The sequence below is a fragment of the Bombina bombina genome, chromosome 4, assembly GCF_027579735.1.
Source record: "Bombina bombina isolate aBomBom1 chromosome 4, aBomBom1.pri, whole genome shotgun sequence".
Classification (NCBI taxonomy): domain Eukaryota; kingdom Metazoa; phylum Chordata; class Amphibia; order Anura; family Bombinatoridae; genus Bombina; species Bombina bombina.
Genome location: NC_069502.1, coordinates 770795301 through 770817992, shown reverse-complemented (window position 1 = coordinate 770817992; position 22692 = coordinate 770795301). Strand labels below are relative to the sequence as shown.

At 40.6% G+C, this 22692-nt stretch overlaps 1 protein-coding gene across 1 annotated transcript in view; it reads right to left on the bottom strand.

Moving 5' to 3' along the window:
* Positions 1-22692, bottom strand: part of TSNAX (translin associated factor X) — a 125905-nt gene that overhangs the window by 89361 nt on the left and 13852 nt on the right. The window contains exon 4 of the mRNA XM_053711110.1: positions 14818-14948. Within this exon, the coding sequence (XP_053567085.1) occupies positions 14818-14948 (131 nt within the window). The remainder of the gene's footprint in view (positions 1-14817; positions 14949-22692) is intronic.

Below are 22692 nucleotides of genomic sequence, written 5' to 3'. Positions count from 1 at the left end.
GTGTTTCCACCCTTCCCGATGCTTCCTCGATTGATTGCCAGAATCAAACAGGAGAGAGCATCAGTGATTCTAATAACGCCTGCATGGCCACGCAGGACTTGGTATGCAGATCTAGTGGACATGTCATCCTGTCCACCTTGGTCGCTACCTCTGAAACAGGACCTTCTGATCCAGGGTCCCTTCAAACATCAAAATCTAATTTCTCTGAAGCTGACTGCTTGGAAATTGAACGCTTGATTTTATCAAAACGTGGTTTTTCTGAGTCAGTTATTGATACCTTAATACAGGCTAGGAAGCCTGTTACCAGAAAGATTTACCATAAGATATGGCGCAAATACTTATATTGGTGCGAATCCAAGAGTTACTCATGGAGTAAGGTTAGGATTCCGAGGATATTGTCTTTTCTACAAGAAGGTTTAGAAAAGGGTTTATCCGCTAGTTCCTTAAAGGGACAGATTTCAGCTCTGTCCTTTCTTTTACACAAACGTCTGTCAGAAGTTCCGGACGTTCAAGCTTTTTGTCAGGCTTTAGCTAGGATCAAGCCTGTGTTTAAAACTGTTGCTCCACCATGGAGTTTGAACTTAGTTCTTAATGTTTTACAGGGGGTTCCGTTTGAACCCCTTCATTCCATTGATATCAAGTTGTTATCTTGGAAAGTTCTGTTTTTAATGGCGATTTCCTCGGCTCGAAGAGTCTCTGAGTTATCTGCCTTATATTGTGATTCTCCTTATCTGATTTTTCATTCAGACAAGGTAGTTCTGCGTACTAAACCTGGGTTCCTACCTAAGGTGGTCACTAACAGGAATATCAATCAAGAGATTGTGGTTACATCTTTGTGTCCTAATCCCTGTTTGTCGTTTATTCTGGTCAGAGGAGAGGTCAAAAAGCTTCGGCTACCTCTCTCTCCTTTTGGCTTCGTAGCATAATACGGTTAGCCTATGAGACTGCTGGACAGCAGCCTCCTGAAAGAATTACAGCACATTCTACTAGAGCTGTGGCTTCCACTTGGGCCTTTAAGAATGAGGCTTCTGTTGAACAGATTTGCAAGGCTGCAACTTGGTCTTCTCTTCATACTTTTTCCAAATTTTACAAATTTGACACTTTTGCTTCTTCGGAGGCTGTTTTTGGGAGAAAGGTTCTTCAGGCAGTGGTTCCTTCCGTATAAAGAGCCTGCCTGTCCCTCCCGTCATCCGTGTACTTTAGCTTTGGTATTGGTATCCCATAAGTAATGGATGATCCGTGGACTGGATACACTTAACAAGAGAAAACATAATTTATGCTTACCTGATAAATTTATTTCTCTTGTAGTGTATCCAGTCCACGGCCCGCCCTGTCACTTTAAGGCAGGTAATTTTTCCATTAAACTACAGTCACCACTGTACCACCCTATGGTTTTCCTTTCTCTGCATGTTTTCGGTCGAATGACTGGTAATGGCAGTTAGGGGAGGAGCTATATAGCAGCTCTGCTGGGTGAATCCTCTTGCACTTCCTGTTGGGGAGGAGTTAATATCCCATAAGTAATGGATGATCCGTGGACTGGATACACTACAAGAGAAATAAATTTATCAGGTAAGCATAAATTATGTTTTTTTTTTTAAAATGGTCTGTCACTAAGGGGTTAAAATTGCATGCTCTATCTGAATCATGAAAGTTTAATTTTGACTTGAGTGTTCCTTTAATAGCAAATAAGTAATTAGAGGGTGTGGGACTTGCCAAAACTATAACAGACTTAAAGTGAAGGTCCATTTTGATGAATTAGTGCCCGGTTTTTAATAAACCTATTAAAAACAAGGGCACTTTAATTCATCAAAATTGACATTTCACAGTTTTCTTCAAAAACTTACCTTTTAATCCTGGCAGCCGCTCCAGCACTTCCTCCGCCCATCGCAAGCCGTCCAAAATGACGAATTCGGCTTCCTCCAATTACAGCGTTGCATCCGGCCAAGATTCCCCGGGGGGGGGGGGGGGAGCTGTGATTGGAGGAAGCCTGATTCGTCATTACTGATGTCTGCAGAGGCTTCCGACGGGCGGGGGAATCGCTGGAGCGGCATTCAGGATTAAAAGGTAAGTTTTTGAAGAAAACAGTGAAATATCAATTTTGATGAATTAAAGAGCCCTTGTTTATTAAAAACCGGGCACTAATTCATCAAAATGGACCTTCACTTTAAAGGGACAGTCTACACCAGAATTTTTATTGTTTTAAAAGATAGATAATTCCTTTATTACCCATTCCCTAGTTTTGCACAACCAACACAGTTATATAAATATACGTTTTACCGCTGTGATTACCTTGTGTCTAAGCCTCTGCAAACTGCCCCCTTATTTCAGTTCTTTTGACAGACTTGCATTTTAGCCAATCAGTGCTGGCTCCTAGGTGTTATCTCACATGAACTAATGCCCTCTAGTAGTGAAAAACTGTCAAAATGCATTCAGATAAGAGGCGGCCTTCAAGGTCCAAGAAATTAGCATATGAGCCTACCTAAGTTTAACTCAACTAAGAATACCAAGCGAAAAAAGCTAAATTGGCGATAAAAGTAAATTGGAATGTTGTTTAAAATGACATGTCCTGTCTGAATCATGAAACTTTATTTTGGACTAGACTGTCCCTTTAAATGTGATGTATTTCTTTCCTGTATAAATTAAAGCTTTGGGAGTCAAGAGAATAGTAGAATACTTGTATTTTCGTACAAATCTAGTTTAATCCAGATGGATGTGATTTGTGTATAATAAAAATAAATTTTTAAAAAAAGAAAATGTATGCTTACCTGATAAATTTATTTCTTTTTTGACACGATGAGTCCACGGATCATCTTAATTACTAATGGGATATTCACCTCCTGGTCAGCAGGAGGACACAAAGAGCACCACAGCAGAGCTGTTAAATAGCTCCTCCCTTCCTTCCCACTCCAGTCATTCGACCGAAGTTAGGAAGGGAAAGGAAAAGCCAAAGGTGCAGGTGTCTTAAGCTTAAGCTTACAATAACCCACAACCTGTCTAAAAGAACAGGGTGGGCCGTGGACTCATTGTGTCAAAAAAGAAATACATTTATCAGGAAAGCATACATTTTCTTTTCTTTTTTAAGACACAGTCGGCTAGATTTAGAGTTCTGCGGCCAAAGGGGTGCGTTAGCTACGCGTGCTTTTTTCCCCCCGCACCTTTTAAATACCGCTGGTATTTAGAGTTCACAGAAGGGCTGCGTTAGGCTCCAAAAAAGGAGCGTAGAGCATGTTTACCGCCACTGCAACTCTAAATACCAGCGTTGCTTACGGACGCGGCCAGCTTCAAAAACGTGCTTGTGCACGATTCCCCCATAGAAAACAATGAGGCAGTTTGAGCTGAAAAAAACCTAACACCTGCAAAAACTACATTGTTTTCTATGGGGAAACACTTCCTACGTCTGCACCTAACACTCTAACATGTACCCCAAGTCTAAACACCCCTAACCTTACACTTCTTAACCCCTAATCTGCCGCCCCCGCTATCGCTGACCCCTGCATATTATTTTTAACCCCTAATCTGCCGCTCCGTATACCGCCGCAACATACATTATAGTTATGTACCCCTAATCTGCTGCCCCTAACACCGCCGACCCCTATATTATATTTATTAACCCCTAATCTGCCCCCCACAACGTCGCCGCCAGCTACCTACAATAATTAACCCCTAATCTGCCGATCGGATCTCGCCGCTAGTCTAATAAATGGATTAACCCCTAAAGCTAAGTCTAACCCTAACACTAACACCCCCCTAAGTTAAATATAATTTAAATCTAACTAAATAAATTAACTCTTATTAAATAAATTATTCCTATTTGAAGCTAAATACTTACCTGTAAAATAAACCCTAATATAGCTACAATATAACGAATAATTATATTGTAGCTATTTTAGGATTAATATTTATTTTACAGGCAACTTTGTAATTATTTTAAACAGGTACAATAGCTAAAATAGTTAAAATAATTACAAAATTACCTGTAAAATAAATCCTAACCTAAGTTACAATTAAACCTAACACTACACTATCAATAAATTAATTAAATAAACTACCTACAATTACCTACAATTAAACCTAACACTACTCTATCAATAAATTAATTAAATACAATACCTACAAATAAATACAATTAAACAAACTAACTAAAGTACAAAAAATAAAAAAATATTTACAAACATTAGAAAAATATTACAACAATTTTAAACTAATTACACCTACTCTAAGCCCCCTAATAAAATAAAACCCCCCAAAATAAAAAAATGCCCTACCCTATTCTAAAATTAAAATAGAAAAGCTCTTTTACCTTACCAGCCCTGAAAAGGGCCCTTTGCGGGGCATGCCCCAAAGAATTCAGCTCTTTTGCCTGTAAAAAAAAAACCATACAATACCCCCCCCCAACATTACAACCCACCACCCACATACCCCTAATCTAACCCAAACCCCCCTTAAATAAACCTAACACTAAGCCCCTGAAGATCTCCCTACCTTGTCTTCACCTCACCGGGTTCAGCGATCGGTCCAGAAGAGTCCGAAGTCTTGATCCAAGCGGCGGATGAAGAACTCCATCATCGGGCTGAAGTCGGAAGTCCATCATCGGGATGAAGTCTTCTATCAAGCCACATCTTCAATCTTCTTTCTTCCGGAGCGGAGCCGAGCCATCTTCTTCCCAGCCGACGCGGATCCAACCTCTTCAAGCGACGCCTACTCGCCGAATGACTGTTCCTTTAAATGACGTCATCCAAGATGGCGTCCCTCGAATTCCGATTGGCTGATAGGATTCTATCAGCCAATCGGAATTAAGGTAGGAATATTCTGATTGGCTGATGGAATCAGCCAATGAGATTCAAGTTCAATCCGATTGGCTGATCCAATCAGCCAATCAGATTGAGCTCGCATTCTATTGGCTGATTGGAACAGCCAATAGAATGCGAGCTCAATCTGATTGGCTGATCCAATCGGATTGAACTTGAATCTGATTGGCTTATTCCATCAGGCAATCAGAATTTTCCTACCTTAATTCCGATTGGCTGATAGAATCCTATCAGCCAATCGGAATTCGAGGGACGCCATCTTGGATGACGTCCCTTAAAGGAACCTTCATTCTTCAGTTGGACGTCGAAAGAAGAGGATAGATCCGCGCTGGAGGTCTTCAGGATGGAGCTGTTCATCGGATGAAGCTAGAAGATGCCGCTTGGATCAAGATGGTTGCCGGTCCGGATCTCCTCTTCTTCCCGGATAGGATGAAGACTTTGGAGCCTCTTCTGGACCTCTTCAGCCGACGCTTGATAGAAGACTTCAGCCGGATTATGGATCGCCAGCCCCTGCTTGGGCTTGGATGAAGACTTCGGAGCCAGGACGGATCGGTGTGATACCCGGTGTGGTGAAGACAAGGTAGGATGATCTTCAGGGGGGTAGTGTTAGGTTTATTTAAGGGGGGTTGGGTTAGATTAGGGGTATGTGGGTGGTGGGTTTTAATGTTGGGGGGGTTGTATTTTTCTTTTACAGGCAAAAGAGCTGAATTATTTGGGGCATGCCCCACAAAGGGCCCTTTTAAGGGCTTGTAAGGTAAAAGAGCTTTGAACTTTTTTAATTTAGAATAGGGTAGGGCATTTTATTATTTTGGGGGGCTTTGTTATTTTATTAGGGGGCTTAGAGTAGGTGTAATTAGTTTAAAATTGTTGTAATATTTTTCTAATGTTTGTAAATATTTTTTTATTTTTTGTAACTTAGTTCTTTTTTATTTTTTGTACTTTAGTTAGTTTATTTAATTGTATTTATTTCTAGGTATTGTATTTAATTAATTTATTGTTAGTGTAGTGTTAGGTTTAATTGTAACTTAGGTTAGGATGTATTTTACAGGTAATTTTGTAATTATTTTAACTAGGTAACTATTAAATAGTTCTTAACTATTTAATAGCTATTGTACCTGGTTAAAATAATTACAAAGTTACCTGTAAAATAAATATAAATCCTAAAATAGCTACAATATAATTATAATTTATATTGTAGCTATATTAGGGTTTATTTTACAGGTAAGTATTTAGCTTTAAATAGGAATAATTTATTTAATAATAGTTAATTTATTTTGTTAGACTTAAATTATATTTAAGTTAGGGGGGTGTTAGGGTTAGACTTAGCTTTAGGGGTTAATACATTTATTATAGTAGCAGTGAGCTCCAGTCGGCAGATTAGGGGTTAATGCTTGAAGTTAGGTGTCGGCGATGTTAGGGAGGGCAGATTAGGGGTTAATACTATTTATTATAGGGTTATTGAGGCGGGAGTGAGGCGGATTAGGGGTTAATAACTTTATTATAATAGCGGCGCGGTAAGGTCGGCGGATTAGGGGTTAATAAGTGTAGGCAGGTGGAGGCGACGTTGAGGGGGGCAGATTAGGGGTTAATAAATATAATATAGGGGTCGGCGGTGTTAGGGGCAGCAGATTAGGGGTTCATAGGGATAACGTAGGTGGCAGCGGCGTGCGGTCGGCAGATTAGGGGTTAATAAGTGTAGGCAGGTGGAGGCGACGTTGAGGGGGGCAGATTAGGGGTTAATAAATATAATATAGGGGTCGGCGGTGTTAGGGGCAGCAGATTAGGGGTTCATAGGGATAACGTAGGTGGCAGCGGCGTGCGGTCAGCAGATTAGGGGTTAAAAAAAATTTAATAGAGTGGCTGCGATGTGGGGGGCCTCGGTTTAGGGGTGCATAGGTAGTTTATGGGTGTTAGTGTACTTTAGAGCACAGTAGTTAAGAGCTTTATAAACCGGCGTTAGCCCAGAAAGCTCTTAACTACTGACTTTTTTCTGCGGCTGGAGTTTTGTCGTTAGATTTCTAATGCTCACTTCAGCCAAGACTCTAAATACCGGCGTTAGAAAGATCCCATTGAAAAGATAGGATACGCAAATGGTGTAGGGGGATCTGCGGTATGGAAAAGTCGCGGCTGCAAAGTGAGCGTTAGACCCTTTCCTGACTGACTCCAAATACCAGCGGGCGGCCAAAACCAGCGTTAGGAGCCTCTAACGCTGGTTTTCACGGCTACCGCCCAACTCTAAATCTAGCCGAATGAGTCCACAGATCATCTTAATTACTAATGGGATTCAATACCCAAGCTAGAGTACACAGATGATACGGGAGGGACAAGACAGGGAACCTAAACGGAAGGCACCACTGCTTGAAAAACCTTTCTCCCAAAAGTGGCCTCAGCCGAGACAAAAGTATCAAACTTGTAAAACATAGAAAAAGTGTGAAGAGAGGACCAAGTTGCAGCCTTGCAAATCTGTTCCACAAAAGTCTAATTTATGAATGCCCATGAGGAAGCAACAACCCTCATGGAATGAGCAGTAACTCTCTCTGGAGGCTGCTGTCCAGCAGTCTCATACGTAAAACGTAAGATACTCTACAGCCAAAAAGAAAGAGAAGTAGCCATAGCTTTCTGTCCCTTGCGTTTTCCTGAGAAAACCACAAACAAAGAAGACTGACGACAGTCCTTGCCTGCAGGAAAAACTGTAAAGCATGGACCACGTCCAAATTGAACAGAAGTCTTTCCTTCTGAGAAAAAGGATTAGGACACAAGAAACGAACAACAATCTCCTGATTAATGTTCCAATCAGAAACAACCTTAGGAAGAAATCCTAATTTAGTACATAAAACTACCTTATCTGAATGGAAATAAGATGAGACTCATACTGAAATGCAGAGAGCTCTGACACTCTCTGAGCAGAAGAAATAGCAACAAGAAATAAACTTTCCAAGATAACAACTCAATATCTAAAGGAAAGAATAGGCTCAAACGGAGCCCTTTGAAGAACTCCGAAAACTAAATTCAGACTCCATGGAGGAGTAACTGGTATGAACACAGGCCTGATCCTGACCAAGGCCTGACAAAATGAATGTACATCTGGGACATCTACCAGACGTTTGTGTAACAAAATAGAGAAAAACAGAGATTTTACCTGTTAGGGAACTTGACGATAAACCTTCCTCCAAAACCCTTTGGAGAAAGACAACATTATAGAAATCCTACTACTTCATGAGTAGCCCTTGGATTCACACTAAGAAAGCCATTTACGCCATATCTTATGGAAAATCTTTCCAGTTACAGGCTTACGAGCCTGAATCATGGTCTCTATGACCGAGTCAGAAAACCCCCGCTTGGACAAAAATAAGTGTTCAATCTCCAAGCAGTCAGCTTCAGAAAAACTAGATTTGGATGAAGGAAGGGCCCTTGATTAGAAGGTCCTTCAACGGAAGTCTCCAAGGTGGCAGCGATGACAAGTCCACCAAAACTACATACCAAATTCTGCAGGGCCAAGCCAGAGCAAAGAAAACACAGACACCCTCTCCTGATTGAGTAGAGCAATGACCCGAGGAAGAAGCGCAAACGGAGAAAAACAAGGTATGCTAGACTAAAAAGGTCTACCCTAGAAGGTTAGCGTCTGTTGTCACCATCCCCCAAGACTGTCTGCAAAGGCAGGATCCTTGGGAAAGATGATTCAGAAACAATCGCCGTTGAAGCGAGTCCCTCGTTTCCTGCTCTAGGGTTATTTGAGGAGACAAGTCCGCCTAATCTCCGTTCCATTATCGAAGCATGCTTAACTGCAGAGGTCTGAGGTGGAACCAAGCTCCGATTTCCTGACTTCTGTCAGAAAAATCTATACAGGTATGGAAACCATTATGATTCCCAAGAAAATCACCCTTGTATTAGGGACTAAGGAACTCTATTCCAAATTTACCTCCATGAGTTCTCAAAAAAGATAACACCATGTCGGTATGGGATCTTACTTGTTGAAAAGATGGCGTCTGGACTAGAATATCGTCTAGATAAGATGCCACCCCAATGCCCCGTGGCCATAGTACCGCCAGTGGAGACCCCAGAACCTTCATGCAGATTCTAGTAGCCGTGGCCAGACCAAAAGGAAGGACCACGAACTGGAAGTGTTTGATGATCCCTGTGGATAGAAACATGTAGATCTGTGTCCTGGAAATCCACGGTCGTCATAAATTGACCCTACTGGATCAATGGAACAAAAAGTTTCCATCTTGAATGACAGAACCCTGAGAAATCTGCTTAGACTCTTGAGTTCTAAAATTGGTCTGAAGGTTCCCTCTGGGAACCACGAACAGAAAATTATCACAAAACCAAACTGGATTGATAAGGAGAACCTGCCCCCTTACGGGTCGGGTGCACGCCCCTCATAGTGTGTCAGTGGCAAATTTCTTAAACTGACTTCCCCCATTATAAGTCTGATAGCGTCTCTGTGCTTAGTAGAAGGAAGTAAAGATTTTCCCCGGAAATCTCGAGAGAAATGACATCTCATATTTCCTATTCACTATACTACATTAAAGGAACCTACTCATAAGGGTCCTTCTCCTATTCCCGTGAGAGGGGAGTCTGTCCCTAGAGAGTATGTCGCCGCACTGGAAACAGAAGTCACACCAACCGCAGGTTGACAATGTAGACCTCCCAACTATTAATCATAGGGTCCTTCATCTGCAAAAAGTCATGTTAAAAGACTCTAGACCAACGTGGAGATTCCCATTTCACTTTGTTGTCTCTTTCCTTCTAAGAAAGAGAGAAAAACAGGGGGAAAAACCACTATAGCCCTATCTGATACAGGAATACTTCCCCATTAAGGGTCCATCATAATACTAGAATAACCTACTGGTGTCAAAGGCACCCAGAGTAGCTAAAACCTCCTCCAGGAGCTCTTGTTCATCCTAGACTGCAAATTACTTGTCTGGAATTACCAAAATATCTTCCTCCTTAGTTATAGGTTAGAAACATTCAAAATAACCACAATTGAGGCAACCACCCTATTCTGAGTGAATAAAACCTCATGCACATTTGAACCCAACAATGCATTAAAAACAGGGCAACTCTATGTGGGCTATAAATCTTTTTGGAACACCATAGGAGAAATATTTTGTATAATAGACCATTGTCACTAGGCCCTTAAGCAGTATGCGCCATAGACGAAGTAGGTTTAGAACAAGTCTATCCTTATCTCAGAGACTTCTCAGTAAATCAGAAAAAAAGTGGATTGGTAGAACCACCTTGAAATTCAAGCCTAAAACAAGAGACTTCTTCTTTAACCAAATTGGCACATAAAAACGTTACTGTCTCTTTAAATTTTAAAAGTAACTTATATTTCTGATAAGCTAAAATTAGCATGCAAACATTGTAGAATTTATCATAAACTCTACTTCCTTGCCCGCAGATATCGCCATGACATGAAAGAAGTGATGTCTTGTGCAGCAATTCCAGAAGGAAATTGCAAGGAACCACAGGGCACTGCATGTGTGTTAGCAAATTTACTGTATTAGTAACATTTCCTCAAGCGATTTCCCTACAGCATTGGAAAAAACAGACAATACAACAGATATCGCTTAAAAGATCCTATGAAAGCAATGTCTGGAGAAGAACTCCAAATGACGTTTGTGAGGAAGTGCAGGGCACTGCATGTGTGGGCTATAATTTTTTTGTACATTTGCGAGAAAAACATTTTATTCCTCTTGAAATAAATCTCCCACAACATAGGGAACAGATAAAAACAGGATTAATCAATTAAAACGTCTAATGAACGTAACTTATAAAAACCGTTACTGTCTCTTTAAATTTGAATAAGTAACTCCTTTATTTAAGTGGCAGTTCTTTCACAACGTAGGGAACAGAGACAAAATGATTAATCCAACAAAAAAAACCTAACTTTATTGAACACAAAGTTCGTTACTGTCCCTGGTGGACAGAGAAGACTAAATATATTACTTAACAGACCCTATTGTCTCTAAGTTTAGTTTAAAAGCATGATTTCTTATCCTGATTTAAGCAGAAAAAAAAATGGATGGATCGTATGCAAGGGATCGATGTAAACATTGCTGTCTCAGCAAATCCCCTCTACACCTCAGTGTAACGCAGCTGAGATGCCTGTCAGCCCATCCGCACCAAATTCTGCTGAAAACAGAAGTGCTAAAATCTTAAACTAAACATCCTCCGTCCTCTCCGTAGATCCGGAAAAAGAGGAACAGCTGCGCAACTAAAATGGCGACACATAAGTACCGCCCATCGTGGGCGTAACAGTAACCCTCTGTCACCATTACCAGATTCTTAATAATTGCGTAGATCGTTATTAAAATACAAAAAACCCCTACGCACTGAGCCTGCTCTAATGCTCATATAGCAGCGATCAACATGTAATCTCCCGGTCGGTTAAAATTATGTTATGAAACCGCTGGGAGATGAGGGACAAGTCGCCTTTTCAGCCCCAGTGCCTGCTTCTAAGTTTGCGTAGTGTCTCCTAACAAAAAAAGGAGAATCTATGTTAATGAGGCTTAATAAAATAATAAAGCCCAAAACTGTCAAAGTGACCCCTAAAACAATAGGAGTATTTATTCCTGAATGATAATGAGGCTTTGGAATAAAATGATACAGTGTCTAAACTTTTATCTGAGATTCCCATCCCCAGACAACAAGTTAGCATTTACCGCATCTTCTGCCTGACAGCAAGGCAGATCCCAGGTTTAAGAGGTCCTCACCCTCCGATTGACCTGCGGAAAACAAGGCATGCCGAGTAATCCTTTTCCTCAGACTAAGGCATACAGGGCAGCAAAACACATGGGAGGCGCAGTGAGAATTATGTCCCACAAGTTCCCATTGCTCTAAAGCCAACAAAAGCTCTATTGAAGAGACTGGTATGGACTACGGCTACACCCTAGAACAAAGCAGCACTCTCTGGCACTACTTTAAAAATAATAAACTCTTGATTAAAGAATCTAATCTAACACCTCACTTTACCTCTTCCTATCACTAACGTAGGCAAAGAGAATGACTGGGGTGGGAGGGAAAGTAGGAGCTATTTAACAGCTCTGCTGTGGTGCTCTTTGCCTCCTCCTGCTGACCAGGAGGTGAATATCCCATTAGTAATTAAGATGATCCTTGGACTCATCGTGTCTTAAAAAAGAAAAATGCATTTCAATTAGTATAAAGAAAATGATAAATTACCATTCAGACCAGGGGTCCAACCCCCCCCCCCCCCCGTAATAAATCTTTTTTGAGTAATCAAAAAACAATAGTTACAGTTAAAATAACAGCAATATGTCTTGAAGCATGGAGTATTTTTATAACAGTAAAACTAACTAACAAGAAAACACCCAAACATAGGCATTGCAAAGTAAATATTACATCAATCTCCTGCTATATTATGAATATCCTAGACTAGAGCAGCAGTTCTAATATGGAAACAGTAATAAATGTCCCATATCTGAGAAATACCTTCCTCAACCTGCTCTGAAATTAAACTTAAAGGGATACTAAGCCCAATTTTTTTCTTTCATGATGCAGATAGAGCATGCAATTTTAAGCAACTTTCTAATTTACTCCTATTATCAATTTTTCTTTGTTCTCTTGCTATCTTGATTTGAAAAAGCAGTAATGAAAGATTAGGAGCCGGCCCATTTTTAGTTCAGCACCTTGGTAGCGCTTGCTGATTGGTTTGCTACATTTAGCCACAAATCAGCAAGTGCTACCCATGTGCTGAACAAAAAATGGTCCGGCTCTAAAGCTTACAGTACTGCTTTTTCAAATCAAGATAGCATGAGAACAAAGAAAAATTGATAATAGGAGTGAATTAGAAAGGTGCTTAAATGACATTGTACACCAATTCTCATATAACTGCTAGGCTAGAGAAACTTGCATGCTTCTGAGCTCCCCTATTACTCTTTAATAAAGCATACAAAGAGAAATAAGCAAAATTGAGAATGGAAGTAAATTGGAAAGTTGTTTAAAATGTCATAATCTATCCAAGACATTGAAGTTTAATTTTTTAGCCACTGGTTTTCAAACCGGTCCTCAAGCCTCACAGCAGGCCAGATTTTCAGCATTACCTTGGAAGAGAGCAGGTAAAATAACTATGGTTACTAATCAGATGATTATTTCACCTGTGCTCAAGTTCAGATATCTTCAAAATCTGGCCTGTTAGGGAGGTCTGAGTACAGGTTTAAAAACCAGTGGTTTAAAACAAAGAATCAAAGCTGGTTTCTAATCTTTTTTTGTTGTTGTTTTTTTTTTCTTTTCTTTGTACACTGGCCCTATTATCAATTCTTTCACACGCAAACTACCACAAAACTATAGACATACTTGCCAAGAGAAATATAAAATTGGAATTATGATTATATGCACAAATGAGTCATAGAGACTGTGTATTGCAAATGAAGGGAATGAAGAAAGAGCAATGTCACAAAGGTGTTATTTTGAAAAACATGATATATTTGTTTCCCTAAAAATGTTTTGAGAGAATAGGAGTGCGTCTTAGAGAACAGACTAGACTTGAAAATAATTAACCCTCTAACCACGGGTTTATGGAAATTTGATTAAAATGTACAAGGCAGTGCAAATTAATGCTTAGGTTCTCGTAAATATCTTTGTGGCGTTTATTAAAATAATATGTAAATATATCAACAAAGTGTTTATCTAAAGCAAATTTTAGCAAAAAAAAACCCCAAACAAACTAATTATATATAAATAAAACCAGCAAAGCAAACTCCTCACCCTACTCTGGAAATATTATTGTATCTTTATCGTATGAGGAAGAAATCAGACTCCCATTTCTCCTAGAAATATCACAATAAAGATACAATAATATTTTAAGAGATAGAAAACCCAAAGTTTTTCTTCCCCGATTTGGATAGAACATACGATATTAAACAACTTCCCAATTTACTTATATTATCAAATTTGCTTCATTCTCTTGTTGTCCTTTACTGAAGGAACAGCATTGCACTACAGGCAGCTAGCTGAACACATCTAGTTAACCAATCACAAGAGACAAATGTGTGCAGGCACCAATCAGCAGTCAGCTCCCACTAGTGTAGGATATGTGTGTATTCTTTTTCAACAGGGGATACCAAGAAAACGAAGCACATTTGAAAATAGAAGTGAATTTAAAAGGGATAGTCTAGTCAAAATTTAAGTTTCATGATTCAGATAGGGCATGCCATTTTAAACAACTTTCCAATTGACTTTTATCATTAAATTTGCTTTGTTCCCTTGGTGGTATTTTTGAAAAGCTAAACCTAGGTAGGCTCAAACTGATTTTTAAACCGTTGAAAACCGCCTCCTAGCTCAGAGCATTTTGAAAGTTTTTCACAGTTAGACAGTACTAGTTCATGTGTGTCATATAGATAACATTGTGCTCACTCCCGTGGAGTTATTTAGGAGTCTGCACTGGTTGGCTAAACTGTATGTCTGTCAAAAGCACTGAGATAAGGGGGCAGTCTGCAGAGGGTTAGATACAAGGTAATCACACAGGTAAAACATCTATTAATATAACTGTGCTGGTTATGCAAAACTAGGGGATGGGTAATAACAGGATTTTATATCTTTTTAAACAAAAAAAATTCTGGTGTAGACTGTCCCTTCAAAAGTAAAATTACATGCTCTATCTGTATCATGCAAGTTTAATTTTGACTTTCCTATCCCTTTAAGAGGAGAGCACTGATCTTGCTTTGCTGGTTAGATTATTGTCTTTTGGGACATACACATATATACATATATATATATATATATATATATATATATATATATATATATATATCCCTTTAATGGTTTTCTTATGGGACTGGGGTTTCATGGGAGCCCCCCCCCTTTGATCACTATTGTTTAGGTCTGACAAAGGGGAGTTTGTTTCTTTGTAAGTTTTGTACATTTTATTATCATAATTTTTCAATAAAATGCAGGTCTCATTTTCCAAAACTAAAAAAAAAAAAAAAAAAACAACCAAAAATTTCTGTCATTTTTGATTAAGTAAATAAATAAACTCGGTTCTTACCAGGTGTAAATGCTCTGTGGTATTGATGCATATCTTCTCCCTCTAATTCTTGAGCGATCTGCTTGATTTTCTGTCTAACAGCAGCTAATTTGGCTTCTGCTTCAGTCAAGACCTCATCTTTGTTAGGTTCACTGTCAACAAAAGAAAATGAAAACAGAGTTCTAAAAAAAACAAAAAGGTTTTGCAGTGCTTATTCAGAAATTGTGTATATAAAAAGGTAGTAGAGGCATGATCACCTGATAAAATCATATTCACTTAAAACAAAAATCGGGGTGTTTAGCTCCTTTCTTACACCCCCAACACAACAGAGAGGTGTCAAACCCCCTTATCTGAAATAGGACTCCTCTTAAAAGGGACAGTGTACACCAATTTTCATATAACTACATGTAATAGACACTACTATAAAGAAGAATACGCATAGATACTGATTTATAAATCCAGCATAAAACCTTTTAAAAACTTACTTAGAAGCTCCCAGTTTAGCACTGTTCATGAGGTTAGGCTGGGACACCCAGTGAAAGGGGATAGGAAAGCAGGAAGATCAGACCCCCCCCCTGCATGTGAAAAGACAGTTTATACAAACAAGAGCAAACAGTAATCTGTAGACTTCATTCTACATTTGACACTTTGGGGCTTGGTTATGAGTCTGAAAATTATCACGTTATTAAAAAAATAAGCAAAACTATACATTGTTTCAAAAACACACCCAGATGGGCTATATAAATGGATCATATACAAAAAATGTATGCAAATCTAGTGTACAATGTCCCTTTAAGTAGATATGTGTCTGTCCAGCTGTTGATCAGGGGAGCTCGATCCAGCTGTAAACAGCCTTGTTAGTCTGTCCAGTTGCTGTGTTATTCTATGCAACTAAAGCACACTCACTTCTCCATTCTTTAGTAAATCATCTAAATAGAATAACTTCTAAACGGTTTAAAAAGTAATAGTCCTCAAATACCTATCCATCTGGGATAAGATTCGCCATCGATGTCTAGTAGCCCGCACCCATCACCTCCATAGCCGGCCTGCTCACAGGCTTAACAGAAACTAATCCAAATAAATTGGCCAGTTTGGGTATTAAACGAGTCTTTGACTTTTGGTCAACTACCTCTCAGGATAACTTTGTTACTCTAGACCAATTAGAAAACCCTATTAATATTGCGCCCTCTCTCCACTTTGAATTTACCAGGATTAAGAGCTTTCTCACTAGTTGGGGATTTGTTCCCAAGTCTTCTTGCCCGCTTACTCCCTGGGAGTCCATCTGGCAAATGGGTCGCAGGCTACATAAACCACTATCCACACACTATAACCTTTAAGAAGGTACCATTCCCCCTACACTGGCACCTCATCTCTATAGATGGGACTCTCTCTTAAATATCTCTACTCCACCTAATATATGGCAACGAACACTTCCGCCTACTAAGAAAACTTTACACTGTGTAACTACGTACGAGACATACTATAAAGTTATATCACACTGGTACTATATCCCTACAAGCAGGCTAGCTAAAATATTCCCGGGATCTTCCCCTCTCTATTTGCGAAAGTGCGGCCACCCAGGCAACCTGCTCCACATATGGTGGGAATGTCCAAAAGTCAAACCCATTTGGAATTCGTGTTTCTTGGTCCTCTCTAAAATGAAGGTTCAAGTACCAAGAACACCCGCTTTAGCTCTTACACCTAGGCTTACATAACCTTCCTATGCACCATAGCTTACTTTGTATATTTCTTTTGTCATCTATCAAAACTAATATTGCTAGATTCTGGAAAAAGGAATATCCCCTGAAATGGCCTGCAGTTTTAAACACTGCCCCCACCTGTTTATTGACAATGTGAGACTTTGTTTGATTCTCAATAAAAATTTAAACCTAAAAACGGTTTAAAAAGTATGGAGGGGCCTCTCAGTGAATTTTGCCTACTGTGTAGCATGTTTGTATATGCAGAAAAAGTGCAACATATATAGTATGGGGGGGGGGGCAGGTATTTTAGCTCATCAGAAAGAGTCAAATACACACAACTAATAATGGATGTACAATGCAAATTTTTGGTAAACTTAAAAGGGACATAACAGTGCAAAAAAAAGAAAATGCTGTATGTGTTAGAGCAGACATCCTCAAACTTGGCTGATACACTGGCTGAGCATCATGGGAAATGTAGTTCCAAAACCTCTGGAGAGCCAAGTTTGAGGATGATTGTGTTAGAGCATCACATAAATGCACTATTACTTGCACATTACTGTGTTTAACTCCTTCATAGGCATTCAACACATAGATAAAGTCAGCTGCAAAGCAGCAATGCAATACGAGCTAACAGAACACCGGTGTCCTTTAATATTATGTTATTGCACCTGATGTTCATATGTAGCCCCCTTAACTGCTAAACCATTTTCACCCCTGTGCTGAGCCATTTTGGAGTTTTCAGATGCTTCTCACATCTAGTTAAAAACAAAATTTATGCTTACCTGATAAATTTCTCTCTTGTGGTGTATCAAGTCCACGGGTTCATCCATTACTTGTGGGATATTCTCCTTCCCAACAGGAAGTTGCAAGAGGACACCCACAGCAGAGCTGTCTATATAGCTCCTCCCCTAACCCCCACCTCCAGTCATTCGACCGAAGACAAGTAAGAAAAAGGAGAAACTATAGGGTGCAGTGGTGACTGTAGTTTTAAAAATAAAAACACCTGCCTTAAAGTGACAGGGCGAGCCGTGGACTGGATACACCACAAGAGAAAGAAATTTATCAGGTAAGCATAAATTTTGTTTTCTCTTGTAAGGTGTATCCAGTCCACGGGTTCATCCATTACTTGTGGGATACCAATATCAAAGCTTTAGGACACGGATGAAGGGAGGGACAAGGCAGGAACTTAAACGGAAGGCACCACTGCCTGTAAGACCTTTCTCCCAAAAAAACATAATTTATGCTTACCTGATAAATTCCTTTCTTCTGTAGTGTGATCAGTCCACGGGTCATCATTACTTGTGGGATATTAACTGCTCCCCTACAGGAAGTGCAAGAGGATTCACCCAGCAGAGTTGCTATATAGCTCCTCCCCTCTACGTCACCTCCAGTCATTCGACCAAGGACCAACGAGAAAGGAGAAGCCAAGGGTGTAGTGGTGACTGGAGTATAATTTAAAAAATATTTACCTGCCTTAAAAAACAGGGCGGGCCGTGGACTGATCACACTACAGAAGAAAGGAATTTATCAGGTAAGCATAAATTATGTTTTCTTCTGTTAAGTGTGATCAGTCCACGGGTCATCATTACTTGTGGGATACCAATACCAAAGCAAAAGTACACGGATGACGGGAGGGATAGGCAGGCTCTTTATACAGAAGGAACCACTGCCTGAAGAACCTTTCTCCCAAAAATAGCCTCCGAGGAAGCAAAAGTGTCAAATTTGTAAAATTTGGAAAAAGTATGAAGCGAAGACCAAGTTGCAGCCTTGCAAATCTGTTCAACAGAGGCCTCATTCTTAAAGGCCCAAGTGGAAGCCACAGCTCTAGTGGAATGAGCTGTAATTCTTTCAGGAGGCTGCTGTCCAGCAGTCTCATAAGCTAAACGAATTATGCTACGAAGCCAAAAAGAGAGAGAGGTAGCAGAAGCTTTTTGACCTCTCCTCTGACCAGAGTAAACGACAAACAGGGAAGACGTTTGTCGAAAATCTTTAGTTGCCTGTAAATAAAATTTAAGGGCACGAACTACATCCAGATTGTGCAAAAGACGTTCCTTCCTCGAAGAAGGATTTGGGCACAAGGATGGAACAACAATCTCCTGATTGATATTCCTGTTAGTGACTACCTTAGGTAATAACCCAGGCTTAGTACGCAGAACTACCTTATCCGAGTGAAAAATCAAATAAGGAGAATCACAATGTAAGGCTGATAACTCAGAGACTCTTCGAGCCGAGGAAATAGCCATTAAAAATAGAACTTTCCAAGATAACAACTTTATATCAATGGAATGAAGGGGTTCAAACGGAACACCCTGTAAAACGTTAAGAACAAGGTTTAAACTCCATGGTGGAGCCACAGCTTTAAACACAGGTTTAATCCTGGCCAAAGCCTGACAAAAAGCCTGAACGTCTGGAACTTCTGACAGACGCTTGTGTAACAGAATGGACAGAGCTGAGATCTGTCCCTTTAAGGAACTAGCGGATAACCCCTTTTCTAAACCTTCTTGTAGAAAAGACAATATCCTAGGAATCCTAACCTTACTCCAAGAGTAACCTTTGTATTCGCACCAATATAGGTATTTACGCCATATTTTATGGTAAATCTTTCTGGTAACAGGCTTCCTAGCCTGTATTAAGGTATCAATAACTGACTCAGAAAAACCACGCTTTGATAAGATCAAGCGTTCAATTTCCAAGCAGTCAGCTTCAGAGAAGTTAGATTTTGATGTTTGAAAGGACCCTGAATCAGAAGGTCCTGTTTCAGAGGTAACGACCAAGGTGGACAGAATGACATGTCCACCAGATCTGTATACCAAGTCCTGCGTGGCCATGCAGGCGCTATTAGAATCACTGATGCTTTCTCCTGTTTGATTCTGGCAATCAATCGAGGAAGCATCGGGAAAGGTGGAAACACATGAGCCATCCTGAAGGTCCATGGTGCTGTCAAGGCATCTATCAGGACCGCTCCCGGATCCCTGGATCTGGACCCGTAGCGCGGAAGCTTGGCGTTCTGTCGAGACGCCATGAGATCTATCTCTGGTTTGCCCCAACGTCGAAGTATTTGGGCAAAGACCTCTGGATGAAGTTCCCACTCCCCCGGATGAAAAGTCTGACGACTTAAGAAATCCGCCTCCCAGTTCTCCACTCCCGGGATGTGGATTGCAGACAGGTGGCAAGAGTGAGACTCTGCCCAGCGAATTATCTTCGATACTTCCATCATTGCTAGGGAGCTTCTTGTCCCTCCCTGATGGTTGATATAAGCTACAGTCGTGATGTTGTCCGACTGGAACCTGATGAACCCCCGAGTTGCTAACTGGGGCCAAGCCAGAAGAGCATTGAGGACTGCTCTCAATTCCAGAATGTTTATTGGAAGAAGACTCTCCTCCTGATTCCATAGTCCCTGAGCCTTCAGAGAATTCCAGACAGCGCCCCAACCTAGTAGGCTGGCGTCTGTTGTTACAATTGACCAGTCTGGCCTGCTGAATGGCATTCCCCTGGACAGATGTGGCCGATAAAGCCACCATAGAAGAGAATTTCTGGTCTCTTGAATGGAATGAAGGACACGGCATGCACTTTGAAGTTTTGTTAACCTGTCCTCTGTCAGGTAAATCTTCATTTCTACAGAATCTATCAGAGTCCCCAGGAAGGGAACTCTTGTGAGTGGAAAGAGAGAACTTTTCTCTTCGTTCACTTTCCATCCATGCGACCTTAGAAATGCCAGTACTATCTCTGTATGAGATTTGGCAGTTTGAAAGCTTGAAGCTTGTATCAGTATGTCGTCTAAGTACGGAGCTACTGAAATTACTCGCGGTCTTAGTACCGCCAGAAGAGTGCCCAGAACCTTTGTGAAGATTCTTGGAGCCGTAGCCAGTCCGAATGGAAGAGCTACAAACTGGTAATGCCTGTCTAAAAAGGCAAACCTTAGATACCGGTAATGACTTCTGTGAATCGGTATGTGAAGGTAAGCATCCTTTAAATCCACTGTGGTCAAGTACTGACCCTCTTGGATCATGGGCAAAATTGTTCGAATAGTTTCCATCTTGAACGATGGAACTCTTAGGAATTTGTTTAGGATCTTTAAATCCAAGATTGGCCTGAAGGTTCCCTCTTTTTTGGGAACTACAAACAGATTTGAGTAAAACCCTTGTCCTTGTTCCAACCGCGGAACTGGATGGATCACTCCCATTAATAAAAGATCTTGTACGCAGCGTAGAAACGCTTCCTTCTTTGTTAGGTTTGTTGACAACCTTGACAGATGAAATCTCCCTCTTGGGGGAGAGGATTTGAAGTCCAGAAGGTATCCCTGAGATATGATCTCTAACGCCCAGGGATCCTGAACATCTCTTGCCCAAGCCTGGGCGAAGAGGGAAAGTCTGCCCCCCACTAGATCCGGTCCCGGATCGGGGGCCCTCAATTCATGCTGTCTTAGGGGCAGCAGCAGGTTTTCTGGCCTGTTTGCCCCTGTTCCAGGACTGGTTAGGTTTCCAGCCTTGTCTGTAGCGAGCAACAGCTCCTTCCTGTTTTGGTGCAGAGGAAGTTGATGCTGCTCCTGCTTTGAAATTACGAAAGGAACGGAAATTGGACTGTCTAGCCTTGGCTTTGGCCTTGTCCTGAGGCAGGGCATGACCTTTACCTCCTGTAATGTCATCAATAATCTCTTTCAAGCCGGGCCCGAATAAGGTCTGCCCTTTGAAAGGAATATTAAGCAATTTAGATTTAGACGTAACATCAGCTGACCAGGATTTTAGCCACAGAGCTCTGCGTGCCTGAATGGCGAATCCTGAATTTTTAGCCGCAAGTTTAGTTAAATGTACTACGGCATCTGAAATAAATGAATTAGCTAACTTAAGGAATTTAAGTTTGTGTGTGATGTCATCTAGTGTGGATGATTGAAGTGTCTCTTCCAGAGACTCAAACCAAAATGCTGCTGCAGCCGTGACAGGCGCAATACATGCAAGAGGTTGCAATATAAACCCTTGTTGAACAAACATTTTCTTAAGGTAACCCTCTAATTTTTTATCCATTGGATCTGAAAAAGCACAGCTATCCTCCACTGGGATAGTGGTACGCTTAGCTAAAGTAGAAACTGCTCCCTCCACCTTAGGGACCATTTGCCATAAGTCCCGTGTGGCGGCGTCTATTGGAAACATTTTTCTGAATATAGGAGGGGGTGAGAAAGGCACACCGGGTCTATCCCACTCCTTAGTAACAATGTCAGTAAGTCTCTTAGGTATAGGAAAAACGTCAGTACTCGTCGGTACCGCAAAATATTTATCCAACCTACACATTTTTTCTGGGATTGCAACTGTGTTACAATCATTCAGAGCCGCTAATACCTCCCCTAGTAACACACGGAGGTTCTCAAGCTTAAATTTAAAATTTGAAATGTCTGAGTCCAGTTTATTTGGATCAGAACCGTCACCCACAGCATGAAGCTCTCCGTCTTCATGTTCTGCAAACTGTGACGCAGTATCAGACATGGCCCTTGCATTATCAGCGCACTCTGTTCTCATCCCAGAGTGATCACGTTTACCTCTTAGTTCTGGTAGTTTAGCCAAAACTTCAGTCATAACAGTAGCCATATCTTGTAATGTGATTTGTAATGGCCGCCCAGATGCACTCGGCGCTACAATATCACGCACCTCCTGAGCGGGAGATGCAGGTACTGACACGTGAGGCGAGTTAGTCGGCATAACTCTCCCCTCGTTGTTTGGTGAAATATGTTCAATTTGTACAGATTGACTATTTTTTAAAGTAGCATCAATACATTTAGTACATAAATTTCTATTGGGCTCCACTTTGGCATTAACACATATAGCACAGAGATATTCCTCTGAATCAGACATGTTTAACACACTAGCAAATAAACAGCAACTTGGAAATACTTTTCAAAGTAGTTTACAAATAATATGAAAACGAACTGTGCCTTTAAGAAGCACAGAAAATATTATAACAGATAAAATAATTAAGTTATAGCATCAATCTTTGTCAGAATAAGGATTGTTCCCCTCAGCAAATGATAACTAACCCAGGCAGCAGAAAAAAATACACAAATAAACATTTTTTATATCACAGTCAATACAATCAGCACAGCTCTGCTGTATGATTACATCCCTCAAAAAAGACTCTTGAGATCCCTGAACTCTGTAGAGATGAACCGGATCATGCAGGAAGAAAATGAACCTCTGACTGAGTTTTT